This window comes from Benincasa hispida, chromosome 9, assembly GCF_027475165.1.
Source record: "Benincasa hispida cultivar pf3 chromosome 9, pf3_genome.v1.1, whole genome shotgun sequence".
NCBI classification, from domain to species: Eukaryota; Viridiplantae; Streptophyta; class Magnoliopsida; order Cucurbitales; family Cucurbitaceae; genus Benincasa; species Benincasa hispida.
Genome location: NC_143486.1, coordinates 9,164,496 through 9,180,248, shown reverse-complemented (window position 1 = coordinate 9,180,248; position 15,753 = coordinate 9,164,496). Strand labels below are relative to the sequence as shown.

Sequence of the window (15,753 nt, the reverse complement as noted above, 5' to 3'; positions counted from 1 at the left end):
TTACTGAATGAAATGAAATTAAAATAAGATATAAATTTTATTTTGGTCTCTAAATTATGTTTTATTTTGATCTATAAAACTTTAAATCATAAATTTTAATATCTGGATTTAAATAAATAACAATAATTATATTCTCTAAAATTTTTAAAATGACTATTTTATTGACGATTTTACAAATTATTTAGACTTCGTTTGATACCATTTGATTTTTTATTTTTAGTTTTTAAAAATTAAGCTTATAGACATTATTTTTACTTCAAAATTTCTTCATTTGTTATATACTTTTTATCAATAGTTTAAAAAACCAAGTCAAGATTTGAGAACTAAAAAGAGTAACTTCTAAAAATTTATTTTTGTTTCTGAAATTTGGTTAAGAATTCAACTATTGTATTTAAGAAAGATGCAGATCATTGTAAAGAATGGAAAAGATAAATATGTTTAATTTTCAAAAACTAAATAATGATCCAGTAGAAGCTTAATTTTTGACTTTTTCTATAGTAGTATGTCACCAAAAGGTATACACACCGTCAAAATTTGTTAAAAAGAAAAATAAAAGTAAAAGAGATAAAAGGATTATTTTTCTAAAACTTAGGAACTAAATATTGATATTTTAAAAGTTAACAAAAATAAAATAAACAACAAAAATAAAATTGCGCCTATCATTATACTTCTAAAATTTTATCATATTTTATAAATATTTTAGTTTTTTTTTTCTATTTAAAAACAACCTTATTTTAAAATTAATTTTAAAGGTTTTTTTAGTACGTGAGTAGATTTCGCGTAATCTCAAAGTTAATATAGATATACTCAGCTTCTTTGCAACTTAAAAGGAGAGTTCGTAAAACTAACTTAAATCATATACATTAAAACTTTTTAAAATTAAACTTAGATCCGATGGACTTTTAAACTTTCACATCTCTAACTAATTTTGAGTATAGAAACTAATTTTTAAAAGTTCCAAATTCTTATTGTGTTGACACACAGTTAATCCTATTAATTATTAGAAAAATTATTTCCAATGATAAAATTGTTAAAAATATTTATAAATATAACAAAATTTCAAAATCTATCAATAATAGATATTGATAGTCACTTCTATCCATATCCGTCGAGATTTCTGTCAGTGTCTATCAATGTCAATAATAGACCGATAAAAGTCTATTAGTGTCTATCATTGATAGATTTTGAAAATTTACTATATTTATAAATATTTTTGTTGATTTTGCTATATCTAAAAACAACACTAATTATTAGATTGTATTATGTCAGAAAGATTAGGAGACACCAAAAAAATAATTCTAAAAAAGAAACCTAATCGAAGATAGTGATTGAAACATGTTACAAATTTCAAGAAAAAAATATAAAACTAATGTATAAGTTAAGAAAATTATTTTGAATGATAAAACTGTTAAAAATATTTACAAATATAACAAAATATCACTATGTAATAGTGACATTTTATAATATTTACAAATAAGGTGGGTTATTTTTAATTGTGAAAACAATCCATAATTTAACATACTTATAAGTTTGGCCAACAAACCTTACACGTTATAACACTTGGCCAAAAAGAAAATTTTAAGAGTTATTTATGACAAGGTAAATTTCCTCTTAAATATTATAAAGCTTGGCTAAGCTTCTAATTCTAACTTAAAAAACAGCAAAGAAAGTAATCAAATGAAGGCAGCAGAAAGGTGTTTGGTAAAGAGAGAATAAAGGTTAGGTAATGGGATCAGAAACGGGGGGGCTGCCGGTGATAAATTTCAGTGGCAACGGAGTGAAGACGGAGGGCGGCGACGAGTGGAGGAGGAGGAGCAGAGAAGTCCGGGAAGCTCTCGAAGAGTACGGATGTTTTATAGCAGAGTACGATGGAGTTAGTAGAGAACTGAGAGGGGAAGTTATGAAGGCAGTGAAAGCACTTTTCGAGCTTCCAATTGAGAGGAAGAAGAAGAACAAATATGAGAAGCCTTTTAATGGCTACGTTGGGGAGCTTCGTACTCTTCCTCTTCATGAAAGTTTGGGTATTGATGATGCCACTAACTTCCATGGAGTTCAGTCCTTTACTCATCTCATGTGGCCCTCTGGAAATCACCATTTTAGGTTCTTTTCTTCTCCTTCTTCATAATCTTCATCTTCATTTTTTTTTTCCCGATAATTAATCTTTACTTATTTTGTGGTGAAAGATTCAAATTATCTAAATCATTTCACACTCATTATTTTACTAAAAAAACTATAATTTTTTGGTTTGGATTTTGAACTTCATTTTAAAGATAAAAGATATAAATTTCTTTTTGTTATTTTAACGGTCCAAAGATTTGAAAGGAATGTAATTAACTTTATTTACTGGAGTAATTGTATAATTAAAATGTCTAAGTTTTAAATTCCTATATTCTATTTATTGTACTAAAAGAGTGCAATTTTTTAATTTCTTTTTAAAAGGATAGTTATATTAATTTTTTATTTTATTTTATTTAAAAGTTTGAAATATTTAAAATGAATGTTAATAATTATTTTGCTAAAGTATGCATAACTTTAAGTGACATAACTCTCAAGGATATTAAGTTTGAATATCTCCGTTTTAAAGGAATTGTGAAGTTCTGCAATAAAAATGGAGATCAGTCCCAAAAATTATTTTTACAGAATACAAATTTTATAGAACCTTTATGCATTATTATAGAAAATTATACAATATGCAAGAGAGAAAAATGAATTTAGGGTTAGAAATAACATACCCTTGAAAAATTCACAACCTTCACGAATTTCCTCTTCTCCACTAACAATCTCGAATCCTCGAACCAAGAATTGACAAAGATGACACCACCACAACTGTTTCCTCTATATTCTCCTTAGGATAGGGTGAAAATATTAGGAGTGTGTAGGCTCTGAAAAATTTGGGAAGAGGGATTGAAATTTTGTGAGAGAGATTTCTGGAAAAACTAGAATCACACACCCACCATTCTCTGTGAAGAAGAAGCCGATCAAAATAATTCTGCACTCAAAACTCCCTACCAACATGTCTATCAAACAAGAGAAAAGAGGGGAGGGAATTATAACTCCCCTCAAAATTAAATTCAAAATTTAATTTTAAACAAATCTAATAAAATTTAATACATATTTATATGATAACTAATTTATCATATATATATATATATATATTAAATCATATGTTATATCGTATATAACACATAACCTATAGTTTTTATATTGTATCAAATACAATGTAACCTACAATTTTTATTTCTCTCACACGTGCATTGTATTTAATATAAATCACATTTATACTATATTTAATTATATGAATCTCATCCATATAATTAAGATTTGAATCATATTCAAATATTTATTTCCTTTCAAAATAAATTTTGTAGTATAATGTATCAAATACATTATATTAATTATATCATATATAATTAAGTTAAATTAATTATAACACATATAATTAATTCTCTCAATTAATTTGAACAATTCAAATTAATCCAAAATTGATTCTCATTCATTTCTGTTGAGCTACAAAGGAGACCTTATGGACCTGTGTAGATTGAAACTCCAATGGTACTTGAATAATTAATTAAACTCATTTAATTAATTTTTTTAACATCCATTAACTATTGCCCACTCCACTTAAGTCGACAGCTGCACTCTTCGCACTATAGATATATTTCTTTATTCATTGGATATAACCAGTCAACAGTGCGAGAAACATTTACAAATTGCTCATAAGTACAGTTGGGCCAAAATTATCGTTTTGCCCTTATAGTTACATCTAACTCCTTAAGTACCATTGCTCCTTCTAATGAATAATAAGTCATAGTTCAACCATGACCAAGCCCCTCTCGAGCCAATAGAGGATGTGGCGCTAGATGGTTCAAGCCCTAGAATCAACTCTAAAGAGAGCAATTTATCTACTTACCCAGACATAAGGGAAGGAGTGAATTCTGTCTTGTATAGTTGTGTTCCCAACTCCTTAATCAGATGAATCTCCAAAACAGTAGACTTATTGAGTCGGTGGTCTTTCTCTCTCACCCATACAAATTAAAGGACCGCTTTCATAGGCAGGAGTTCATAACTCACTCAGGATTCAGGTCATGTCACTTATGGTCATCTTGGTGAAATGTAAGTCTCTATTATGAATGGTGTTATATAATGAGACTAGTCATTTCGTGGTTCGGTCCTATATAAAGTCCTTTATATAGAATACTCCCACTCACATATCTCTACATGAATGATCAAGATCAGATCATTTGTAGTACTTTATAACAATTATAATATCTACAAAGCGGGTCGTATTCGTAGTGTCATCGGGATAAGATACCCAACCTTATCCATCTACTACAGACCATTTAAGCTATTACTTGAACATGATCCACCTGTATGTCTCTACATACATGTTTAAGCTACATAAGATAACCTTGGATGTTAGTTTATTGGTTTGTGGGTTAATGCTATTAAATGTCAAATAAATCATCTCATATTTTATTAAATAAATAAGATGTTTGTACATTACAATTACAAATTATAGTATCCACGAGGTTTAGGGCATCAACTCCAACACACTCAATGTTCCAAAAAAATGATGTAATTAACTTCTTCTTCTTTTTTTTTTTTAATAAATGTATATTTTCTTTTTTTCCATTATTTTCCTTTAAAATATATATTTTTTAAAAAATCTCTAGATGGTTACTATGGGTAAGTCAAATGTGAAAACTTTTTATTTGATGAAATTGAGTTTTGAACTAGAAAAAAATTAGTATTATTTAATTATTTATATTTTTTTGAAAATATTTTAGCTTGTGAAATGGAGCACATAGTATTATTATTATTTGTGGGTATTGATTTTTATATTTGAGTTTTTGTTGGGTTTGGATGTTTTGTTTTGTTTTGTGGGTATTGATTTTTCTTTTTTCCTTTTTCTTTTTTTAAGGTTTCTGAGTGTTCTTAGCTAGCTGCTTTATTATTGGTGGTTTGGTCTCAATTAATTAAACCTTTTTATTATATGGAGATCTATTATTGTTTTTTTTCCCTTTTATAATTTTTTTTGTTAACTTAATAAAATAATTTTGGAAGGGTATTATTCTTAATTCTTATTCAAATTGGTGAAATTAAAATTGACTACACAAAGACACAAAACTAGGTAGTACAATAATGAAAAAATGAAAACTTTTTTTTTTTTTTTTTTTTGGTTTGAAAAATTGTATTGGTTGAAGTGATAATGTTCTTAATTTTGGTTTTTTCAGTACAACTTTGCATTCATTTGCAAAGATAGCAGAAGAATTGGACAAAATGGTGACCAAAATGATATTTGAAAGCTATGGAGTGGAAAAGTATCACAAGTCTCATGCTGATTCCATTACATATCTTCTTAGAATTTTGAAAAACAAAGCTCCTCATTCTTCAAACCCTACTTTATGTCTTGTGGATCACACTGATAAGAGCTTCACTACCATGCTCTATCAAGATCATATCAATGGTTTGGAGGTCAAAACCAAACATGGCCAATGGATTCAAGTTGACAACTCCTCTCCCTCAACCTTCGTCGTCATTGCCGGAGACGCATTCAAGGTCGACTTATATATACATATTTATTTTATTAATTTAAAGATATATTCGATGCGACATCAATTACTAAAAGTTGAAGGACTAAACTTGTAATTTAACGAAATTCATTCTAATGTTCTTATTATGAAATTGACAAATAAAGATAAATAGAAATCATGCATAAACAGTAGAGAATCACCACAAATATTATATAGTGAGCTTATATAGCACACTCCTTTAGACCCGTGCTTGGTCATTCGGGGTGCCAAATTAACAAATTCAAAGAATTCCAACAAATATGCAAATCTCTCTACGTCGATTCTCTCTATTGTTTACAATTTTTATTTATCTTTATTTGTCCAATTCATAACAGGTATATTTCGAGAATAAACCCTAATGATGATGTTTGGTTTTTGGTAGAGAAGGCATGGAGCAATGACAGAATAGAATCACCAACTCATAAAGTGATGATAAGAGGGAATGAAGATAGGTACTCTCTTGCCATGTTTGGATTCAGCAATGGAATTGTAGAAGTGCCAAAAGAGCTTGTGGATCAAACTCATCCTTTGCGATATAAACCTTTTGACCATATTGGATTGCTTCATTTCTTCCGATCTAAAGAGGGTTTCAACTCCAAATCTCCCCTCAAAGACTATTGTGCTCTCTAATTAAAACAAATAATGCAATAAACTATCCATTTTGTATATGTTTAATATAATCTGTATGTTCCTGTGATGTTTGTATAAGCTTTGGCTTTTGCTTTGTTTTATCTTTGTGTGCTTTAGTTTAAGAACTTTCTCGTCTCATTAAATGGACGAACCCTAATAAACTTGGTGTCATGGTGTGTGTTTTCTCTTCTTAATATGTGAACATGTATATTCTCTGTTCTTCGTATTAATTATGAGATATCTTACATTTGTGGTTGTTTTAGATTCGTAATTTTAAATTAACATCTTCTAAGTGGATAACTAAAGGTCCATTCGACGATAACAATTTGATTTTATTGTTTAGAATCCCAAGTTGAAAAAATGATTGAACTCTAGCCAAATAAGCAGGGTGTGCTATGATGGTGAAATAAAATTTGTTTAGTTTAGGTGCAATGAGAGTATCTTTAACTAGTTGACATATTCTTAGTAATACCTCATATCTGATGCATTCATTCCATAAAAAAGTCAATACAAAGCTGAAAAAAGCTCAAAAGTTCAAACGAGGTACAAGGCCAGAGAGAAGCCATTAGAAAGTAAGGCTGAGAAAAACAAAAAACATGAGAATTACATGAAAGCATTTAGATTGTTTTCCTATCAATGTGTCATTTTTACATATTTTAATCCATAGCTTTTGATATCGAGGTGTGATGAGGATGCTAGAGATGTACCAACCTAGTTGAGATCTCTCAATGCATCTACTAATTCCTCTATCTTTAGTATCTAATTTAAAATAATAATAATAAGAATAATTGACCGTCACCATAAACTAAGCTACCATTATTTTAAGAAAATCAAGCCAATTTTTAAAATTTAAAAAAAAGTTGTCAAAAAGTTTTTTTTTTTTTTGTTAATTAATTAAGAATTTGGCTCTTTTACTTAATTAAAGGAAAAAAAAGGATGAATATTACTATAAAAAATTGAGAGAAAATATGTTTAATATTAAAAAACAGAAAACTAAAAACTAAAATGGTAACCAAATGGGTCCTTAACGATTTCAAAAGTAAAAATATTAATGATCTTATGACATTTACGTATCTAATTCATTAAACTATACAATAGTATAACTAAATTTTTGTCTTTTATCTGTTTGTCTAAATATTCATGTACTATATTCCATTGTGTATATATATATATGCTCATGTCATGTTCATATTGTTCAGTCTTATAATTTTATTACTTTAATATTTTAAATAGCCCCACAAATAAAAGTTTACCTCACAAGTCTACATCCGTGACCAGAAACACAAAAGATCAGATCAATCATTTACAAATAGAGCCAAAAAAATTAAAGCACCTACCTTTTTTCTTTCTTTGATAATTATTTTTAGAACTTGTTTTTCTCTTACATAAGCCATCAAAGAAAAATGAAAAAAGGTAGCTGAGTGAGTTAGGTTGTATGAGAATGGTTAATTCTGAAGCAAAAGCCAAAGTACTTCCCATAATAGATTTGTCAAAATTAGAGGCAGTTGGCACAGAAGAATGGGGTTCAGCGTGCAAAGAGATGAGGCTTGGATTAGAAGAATTTGGTTGTTTCTCAGTGGTTTATGACAAAGTTTCTTTGGAACTTCATAACTCCATTTTTGAAGCAACAAAAGAGCTTTTTCATCTCCCATTAGAAACTAGAACTAAGAACACTAGTGAAAAGCCTTACCATGGCTATTTTGGTGGATACTCACTTCTTCCTCTCTATGAATCAATGGCTATTGATAATCCAACTGAGCTACAAACAACACAGCTGAGTTTGGCCAATCTCCTGTGGCCTTCTAGAGCAAACAATCACTTCTGGTAATTAATTTAATTAACACACACTACTATTCTTGTCATCTATTTCATCCTTCTTATAGTTTTAAAAGTTTTGATTCATATGATACTAATTATTTAGTTTCAATTTGATTCTTATGAATTTGTGTCATTAAACCAAACCCACAAATAATTGATTCCTTAATGATTTGTTTAGATCTTCATATCCGAAGTGGTATGCTATAAACTTCTTGTTGTTGCTCATTGCTTTCTAGCCTATTACAATCTTTCTCTTCTCTGTTCATACATTCAAAACGCTTGCGAAAACCTTTTTCTCCAAAGCCGTTTTCTCTAAAACGAGGGTGGATGTTGCGAGAGGCACACGGTGTGCCATCGGCATTCTGTATTCGAATTGGCTGATTTGTTTGTGAGCGGAAACAAGTACCACAAAATCGCTAAGTGAAGCTTCTGAAAATGCGATTGTGACAGTTATATCACATGTGTGAGAGTGAAGATTTAATACTTACCATCTCAAATTGATAAAGTTTCTTATGGCCTGTTTGGATCACAAATATTGTTTCATAGGTATAAATATCAAATATTTGTAATTTAAATGTGTGAATTTTAAATGTTTGAGATAATTAATGTATGTATTTAGATATGCATCATCATTAATATTTAGAAGTTAATTATATGTGTTTGATTTACCAGTTTTGCATATAGAAATAAAAATTAAATAATTATTTAGTTAAAGGTTAGAGAACAAGTATGATGGTCATCAATAAAATTTAGCATGATCACTTAAAATATATGTAAATGAAGAATTTTATATTAAACGTTGATTAAATTATTGAATTTAATTACTAAAAACAATGAAATACATATAAATTAATTAGGATTTTAGAATTTTACATTAAATAGTAAGGTAACATAAAAATATTAATTTTAAATGTATTAGTGAAAGATTAATTCTAATATATTTATACTTAATAATTAATTAAAATTAATAGTAAGGATTAATTGATATTAATTTATTAATTAATTAACTTATATTTTTATTGTTCATCTACTACGTATAAAAATTTCACTTGTATGGAGGGTATTTTAAAATTCATGTCATATGATTTTTTAAGTTCTATGGATAATAATATCTTTAGTTTTAAAAAGTGAAAGGTAAAATAGATAAGGATATTAAAAAATGTCATAGCAAAACTTGTAAAATGAATAGACCTTAAAGTTGTAATACTTGTGTGTATTATGAACTACATCCATCTTTATGCAACCCACTCCAATAATATCTAAAAAGTAAAAAAAATGTTTTTTTTAAAATTTGTCATGTGGCAAATCGTGGTTGGACGAACCACCCAAGATGCATATTTTTCTTAATTATATCTTACAAAAAAAAGATTTTTTTTGAGTAATAATGTCATGCATTAAATACGAACATTTAAATTTGTATCTATTTGGTTAAACTTTAAAAGGTGTTTAATACCTTCTTCTTTTAATAGAACTATTATATATGAAATTGAATATTATAGTTAATAGAACTTATAAATAATAAAATTGACCTATTAAATATAGAGTAACTGAGAAAGATGAAACCCATACGGGTTTGAATTACCATACAGATCTCACTTTCTTGTCCATAATTCACCAGCATCTCATTTCTGGTCTTCAAATTCAATTGCTTGATGATCAATGGCTCCATGTTCAACCCTCAACCCATTGCCCCTTCATTGTCATGGCTGGCGATGTACTCATGGTAACCACACAGTCACACCAATCCTTTTTTTTTTTTGTTTCTTCATAGCAAAATTTAGTCCTTAAACTTTTAAGACCTAATCGGATCACACCAATCCCTTTTTTTGTTTTTCCATATCAAAATTTAGTCCTTAAACTTTTTAAACCTAATCGGAATAGATCTTTTAACCATAAAACATGAGTATGGTAAAAGAAATATGTTTGTCTTGTGAAACCATGTGATTGGAGATATTCTTAAAAGATATATCAAAATATAAATATGAAATTACAAATTCGGTCTATGAACTCTTTAGAAGATATTTTTGTCTATTTAGTCCATTGGCCTTTTTATTTCTTAAAAGGTTAAATTATAAAAAAATATAACCTTTGAAATGTGGGGTTATTGGTTTCAACTATACCCTGAACTTTTAAGACTTTCATTTTAATCCTTAAAGTTTGAATTTTTTTTTAAAACAACTCTTATAAGCTTATGATGTTAAATTCATATATTGAAAAGTTTCTACATATCTACTTATGTGAAAAAAAAAAAATCTAAATGTATACATGGAAGAAAAATAAAGACACATGGTATACATTTGTGAACAATACAACCTGTTGTCATCTTTCTCCACTACTGTAAAACTAGGTTTTAATGTCTGTTTAAAATTGACATTATAGGAGTAGACAGTGTTACAAAAAGTCTTCAATGTCGGTTATCTTTAATGTTGGTTTAAAAGCGACATTATAAAAGACCAAGATTTCAATGCCAGTTATCTTCGATGTGAGTTTTCAACCAACATTGAATACTATCTTCTATGTCGGTTTCAACCGGCATTGAACATCATCTTCAATGTCGGTTTTCACATACTTTTCGTCAGACATTGTCTGATATTAAATGTATGTCATTGTTTTTTTATTAAAAATATTATATATATATATATATATATATATATATATAAATATATATATATATCTTTTACTTAAGCACGTGCAAATCAATAATATTTCTCTTTTATCTATACATACACAAAATAAAATCTCAATTGCTTTCACAAATCCACAATAAGTCATAAAAGAGGAATTTGATAATAATTTACCTCCAAAACCAAGATAAAATATATTATTCATCCAAATCAACTCCATATACTTTAGACAGCAAATCTCTACGTATTAACCATGAAGTATACATATATATATTCTATGTTGAACAAGTACAATATACTTGCTAAGTTGCACACAAGAATAGAAATCGAAATAAATGAATTACAAAATGGTTAAAATGACTAAAAATAAACTGAAGATAAACAAGGAGTGTTCAATGATACCTTCTCAAGTTTCCTTGATGTCTGTCGGTGGTTGTTCCAAGGATAATTTTTGTGTTTTTCTCTCAATTCTTGGAACCGAGGGACTATTCTCCCATGTACAAAGTATATTAAAACAAAAATTTGAACAAATAAGTAAAAATTGAAACATAATATTACCCTCATTAAAGAGTAATAGAAAAAATAGTGACCCAAAAACAACATTAGTTCAATTTAATTTCTTGGCTTAAGCAATTTGGATTGAAAACAATGATTAAAATACCACAAGGTTTGAGAATCAACAAATTAGTCAATAATGAGGAATCAACAAATTACCAAAGCTCATAAGGGTTAAATCACCAAATCATAATCAAATCAGAACCCAATAGACTAAATTGCAACTCAAAATTTCTTTTAAATCTTATACTGTTTTGTAACTTATCTTCCTCCTTCGTACGATATAATAGACTAAATTGCATCTCATGAATAAAAAAGGGAATTAAAATAGATCAAGTGACATAAATTTCATCAAACTAGTCCAACCTTCTCTTTTCTTAGAAAAAGGTATGCAAAGCAAGCATCAATATAATAATCATACATAATCAAATTCTCTGACAACTCATCCTTCTTCTACACAAAATTCAATCATCTACATTTCCCGTTTTATAATTCTAAACATAAAAGTTAGATATAGACTAGTAAGCAACATACCCCTAAAGGGACATCTCCAACTAGCATCCAATCTCCCTCTCTATTTCCATATGAGAGTGCAGACTTATAGAATCCTTCCAAAAGTTTAAACAGATTTTCTGCTTGTTATTGGTCTCCAATTTACCCTAAAAAACACCATGACAATGTAAGTAAATCAAAGGAAAAAAAGAAGATGTTGAAGTTGAAATTCCAAATAAGGACAAAAACTAACGATTGGGAGTAATCGAGATAATCAAAAGAAAAAAAATGTGTAGATATTAAAAAGAAAAAGAAAAAAAATACTAAAGTAAAATTAACTTATATGGTTCCAAAAAAGAAAGACAATGTAACTTATATTGAATTCTACTTTAGTAATAACTTGACTTATCCAGCTTTTTAGGATCACATACTGTTAGAAACGAAGTAGGCCCTCACAATACAACTCAATAAATAAAAGAAGAAAATTGTTCTCTTACTCACACAAGATTGGAGAAACTAGAACTTGAATATTACTTTATTCTTGGCTTGCTTACAAATGACAAATCCTACACATATATATATACTAGTAAAAAATACATCAAAAGACATCAATGATAAATTCAAATACATGTGACTTTTCACCAATACATGAACATTCATCAATGTGAACATTCATCAATGTATCTTATAATTCATGTATTCAACTATTCCTTGAATCTCAACTATTCATGTATCTAATAAAAAATAATTCATGCACCTTAAATATAAGTCTAGATTAATTCTATCATCCTCCCTTAATCTAGACTTGAGCAACTCCAAGTTTTTCTCTAAACTTAACAAATAAGTCAAACTCCAGTGCCTTCATAAAAATATCCTTCACTTGATCTTGAGTCTTGCAATGTTTGACCATCACTTCTCCATCTCTAACCAAGTCTCTGATAAAATGATACTTGATTCTAATATGCTTGCTTCTTCCATGGAAGACTGGATTTTTTTTATAATGCAAAGACAGAACCATTATCACAATATAAAGTAGTCTGACTTCTTTGCGTATACTTCAATTCTTTCAACATCCATTTAAGCTATAAAGCTTGACATCCAGTTGTAGATAAAGAGATGTATTATGCTTCGATGATAGAAAGAGCAACAACAAATTGTTTCTTTGAAGTCCATGAAAAAACACCTGAACCAATGCTAAAAACATAACCAGATGTGCTTTTATGATCATCAACATTACCACCCCAATCACAATCACAAAACCAACTAACATTGATTCTAGAACTTTCTTATAATAAATTTCAAAATTAATAGTGCCAAGAATGTAATGAAGCACTCGCGTACCAATGAGTTCTTTTCGGGCTTGACATGAATCTGCTTAACATACTTACAACAAATAGAATACCAGGTCTTGTTGCAGTCAAGTACATTAAGCTTCCAACTATGCTTCAATATAAGCTTGGATCAACATATTCTCCAATATCATTCGTGCTCAATTTCAAATTTGCATCCATGGGCGTGTTACAAGAAAAAGCATTTTTCATTCTGATTTTTTTCAGCAAATCACGAGCATACTTTTGTTGTGAGATGACAATCTCTCCATCTTTTTTATTGACTTCAATTCCCAAAAAATAATGGATGAGACCCATATCTCTCATCTCAAATTCTCTTTTCATGGAATTCTTAAAATCATCACACAACGGTTTATCATTTCCAGTAAAAAGCAAATCATCGACATATAATGAAATAATAAAAAATTTTCCATACTTATCTTCTTTGACATAGAGTGCATGCTCATATGGACACCTTCGAAAACCTGTCTTTACAAAGAAATTGTTAATGCGACTATACCAAGCTCACGGAGCTTGCTTCAATCCATACAAGGTCTTTTTCAATTTGTACACTTTGTCTTCTTCTCCCTTTTTCACATAACTCAAAGGTTGCTCAATGAATATCTCTTCCTTCAAGTGTCCATTCAAAAAAGAGGATTTTACATCCATTTGATAAACTTTCCACTCATTTTGAACAACCAAAGACAAAATCTATCGAATTGTCTCAATTCTTATCAAAGGAGCAAAGATCTCTTCATAGTTCACACCATATTCCTGCTTGTAGCCTTTTACAACAAGTCTTGCCTTGTATTTTTCAACTTCGTCATTTGACTTCAGTTTTGTTCTGTACACCCATTTTACTCCAAGAACTTGTTTGTTTACTGGAAGATCCATCAACTCCCATGTTTCATTTTTATTTATTGCATCAATTTCTTGATCCATTGCAATCTTCTATTTTTCATCTTGGATCGCCTCAACAAAATTCATAGGATCAACATTGAAAAATAATGCAAAATCAACAACATCATCATCAATTCTGCTAGTAGCATTATAAATTTCTTAGATATTTCTCATTCTTCTTGGTGATATATCATCATCACTTGTGGAAGATGGCGATGCAGATGAAGATGGCACCACTACTGAATCTCTACTTGCTCTGAGTCTTGAGGATCTCCATTCTTGTCCATGCTAATATGATATGGACTTTTTGCTTCTCCAAGGACATCCTAATTTCAAGTTTCATCTTCATTGAAAATCACATCCCGACTGATAGTAATCTTTTTCAACAAAGGATTATACAACCAATAAGGTTTAGAATTTTCACTATAGCCGACCATAATACATTTTTCTGATTTATCATCTAATTTACCCCATAGCTTATCTCATATATGAGAATAAGCTAAACTCCCAAAAACTCTCAAGTGAGAAACACATGGCTTCTCACCAAAGCATGCTTCATAAGGAGTCATACTCGGAACACTTTTTGTAGCAGCTCTATTCAAAATATAAGCAGTACATGCAACAGCATCTCTCCAAAACTCATTTGACATCTTTTTTGCTTTTAGCATACTTCTCGCCATCTCCATGATTTTTTTATTCTTTCTTTCTACAACTCCATCCTATTGTGGAGTCATTTGATCTGTCTGTTGATGATGAATACCTTGTTCCTTGAAAAATTTATCAAAAACTATACATTCTCCACCATAGTCAGATCTCAAAGTTTTTATCTTATGGCCACTTTGATTCTCAACTAAAGCTTTGAAAGATTTAAAACATTCAAATGCTTCACTTTTTTCTTTCAAAAGATAAATCCATAACTTTCTACTGAAATCATTAATAAATCGATTACCTCCATTTGATAATGTATGCATGGGACCACAAAAATCTGTATGAATCAACTCAAGGGGTTTAGAGGCTCTCCAAGCTTTACCAGTTGGAAACGAATCTCAATGATGTTTTGCAAATATACACACTTCACAAATATCTGTCTCATGGTTGATATTTTGAATGCCTCTCATCATATGATTTTTGCAAAAATACGACAGTGATTCAACATTCAAGTGACCATATCGAAAATGCCAAAGCTAGGATGGATCCTTCAATATGCTGCTAAAAAAAGAGATTTGACCATATGTAAATTTAAGAGGAAACATCTTATTAGCAGTAATCTTTACCTTGGCAACAAGAACACCAGTCTGATCTTTGATGGCACACACACCACCATCAAATGAAGCTTTTAGAACTCGCTGAAGCAGATGGCCAATACTTAAAAGATTATGCTTCAGACCTGAAACATAGAATACATCCATAACTCATTTTGTGCCTTTCTTCATCTTAACAAGAATATCACCTCGGCCTTTGACTTGCAATCTAGTATTATCACCAGTTGTCACTTCACTTTGGAGAGATTCATCCAAAGTAACAAATATACTTCTATTTCCTGTCATGTGGTTACTACAACCACTATCAAGATACCATGTAAACTTTATAACATCGTCTTGAGCACTACATGCAAGAAATAGAACGCCTTCATCATTTTTCTCCTCTTTATGCATCATAGGGGAATTTCCATCTTCATTTTTCGTTGCCCAACAATCTGCTTGAAAATGACCATACTTTTTGCAATTAAAACATTGAATGTGAGAAAAATTACCACGACCACTTCCTTGATTTCTGCCAAAGTCTTTTCCTCTTCCACCTCCTCTTCCTTGAGATGAAGAAGAGCATTCTTGT

At 29.4% G+C, this 15,753-nt stretch overlaps 2 protein-coding genes across 2 annotated transcripts; both read left to right on the top strand.

Annotated features, from left to right (window-relative positions):
• Positions 1-1,641: 1,641 nt before the first annotated feature.
• Positions 1,642-6,397, top strand: LOC120085073 (putative 2-oxoglutarate-dependent dioxygenase AOP1). Its single transcript, XM_039040922.2, has 3 exons — positions 1,642-2,100; positions 5,235-5,559; positions 5,961-6,397. Exons 1-3 carry the CDS (start codon positions 1,727-1,729, stop codon positions 6,201-6,203), a joined length of 942 nt encoding a protein of 313 aa, XP_038896850.1. The 5' UTR covers positions 1,642-1,726; the 3' UTR covers positions 6,204-6,397.
• Positions 6,398-7,566: 1,169 nt separating this feature from the next.
• LOC120086612 (putative 2-oxoglutarate-dependent dioxygenase AOP1.2) lies at positions 7,567-9,870 on the top strand. Its single transcript, XM_090316993.1, has 3 exons — positions 7,567-8,027; positions 8,258-8,385; positions 9,611-9,870. Exons 1-3 carry the CDS (start codon positions 7,639-7,641, stop codon positions 9,790-9,792), a joined length of 699 nt encoding a protein of 232 aa, XP_090173119.1. The 5' UTR covers positions 7,567-7,638; the 3' UTR covers positions 9,793-9,870.
• The last annotated feature ends 5,883 nt before the right edge of the window (positions 9,871-15,753 follow it).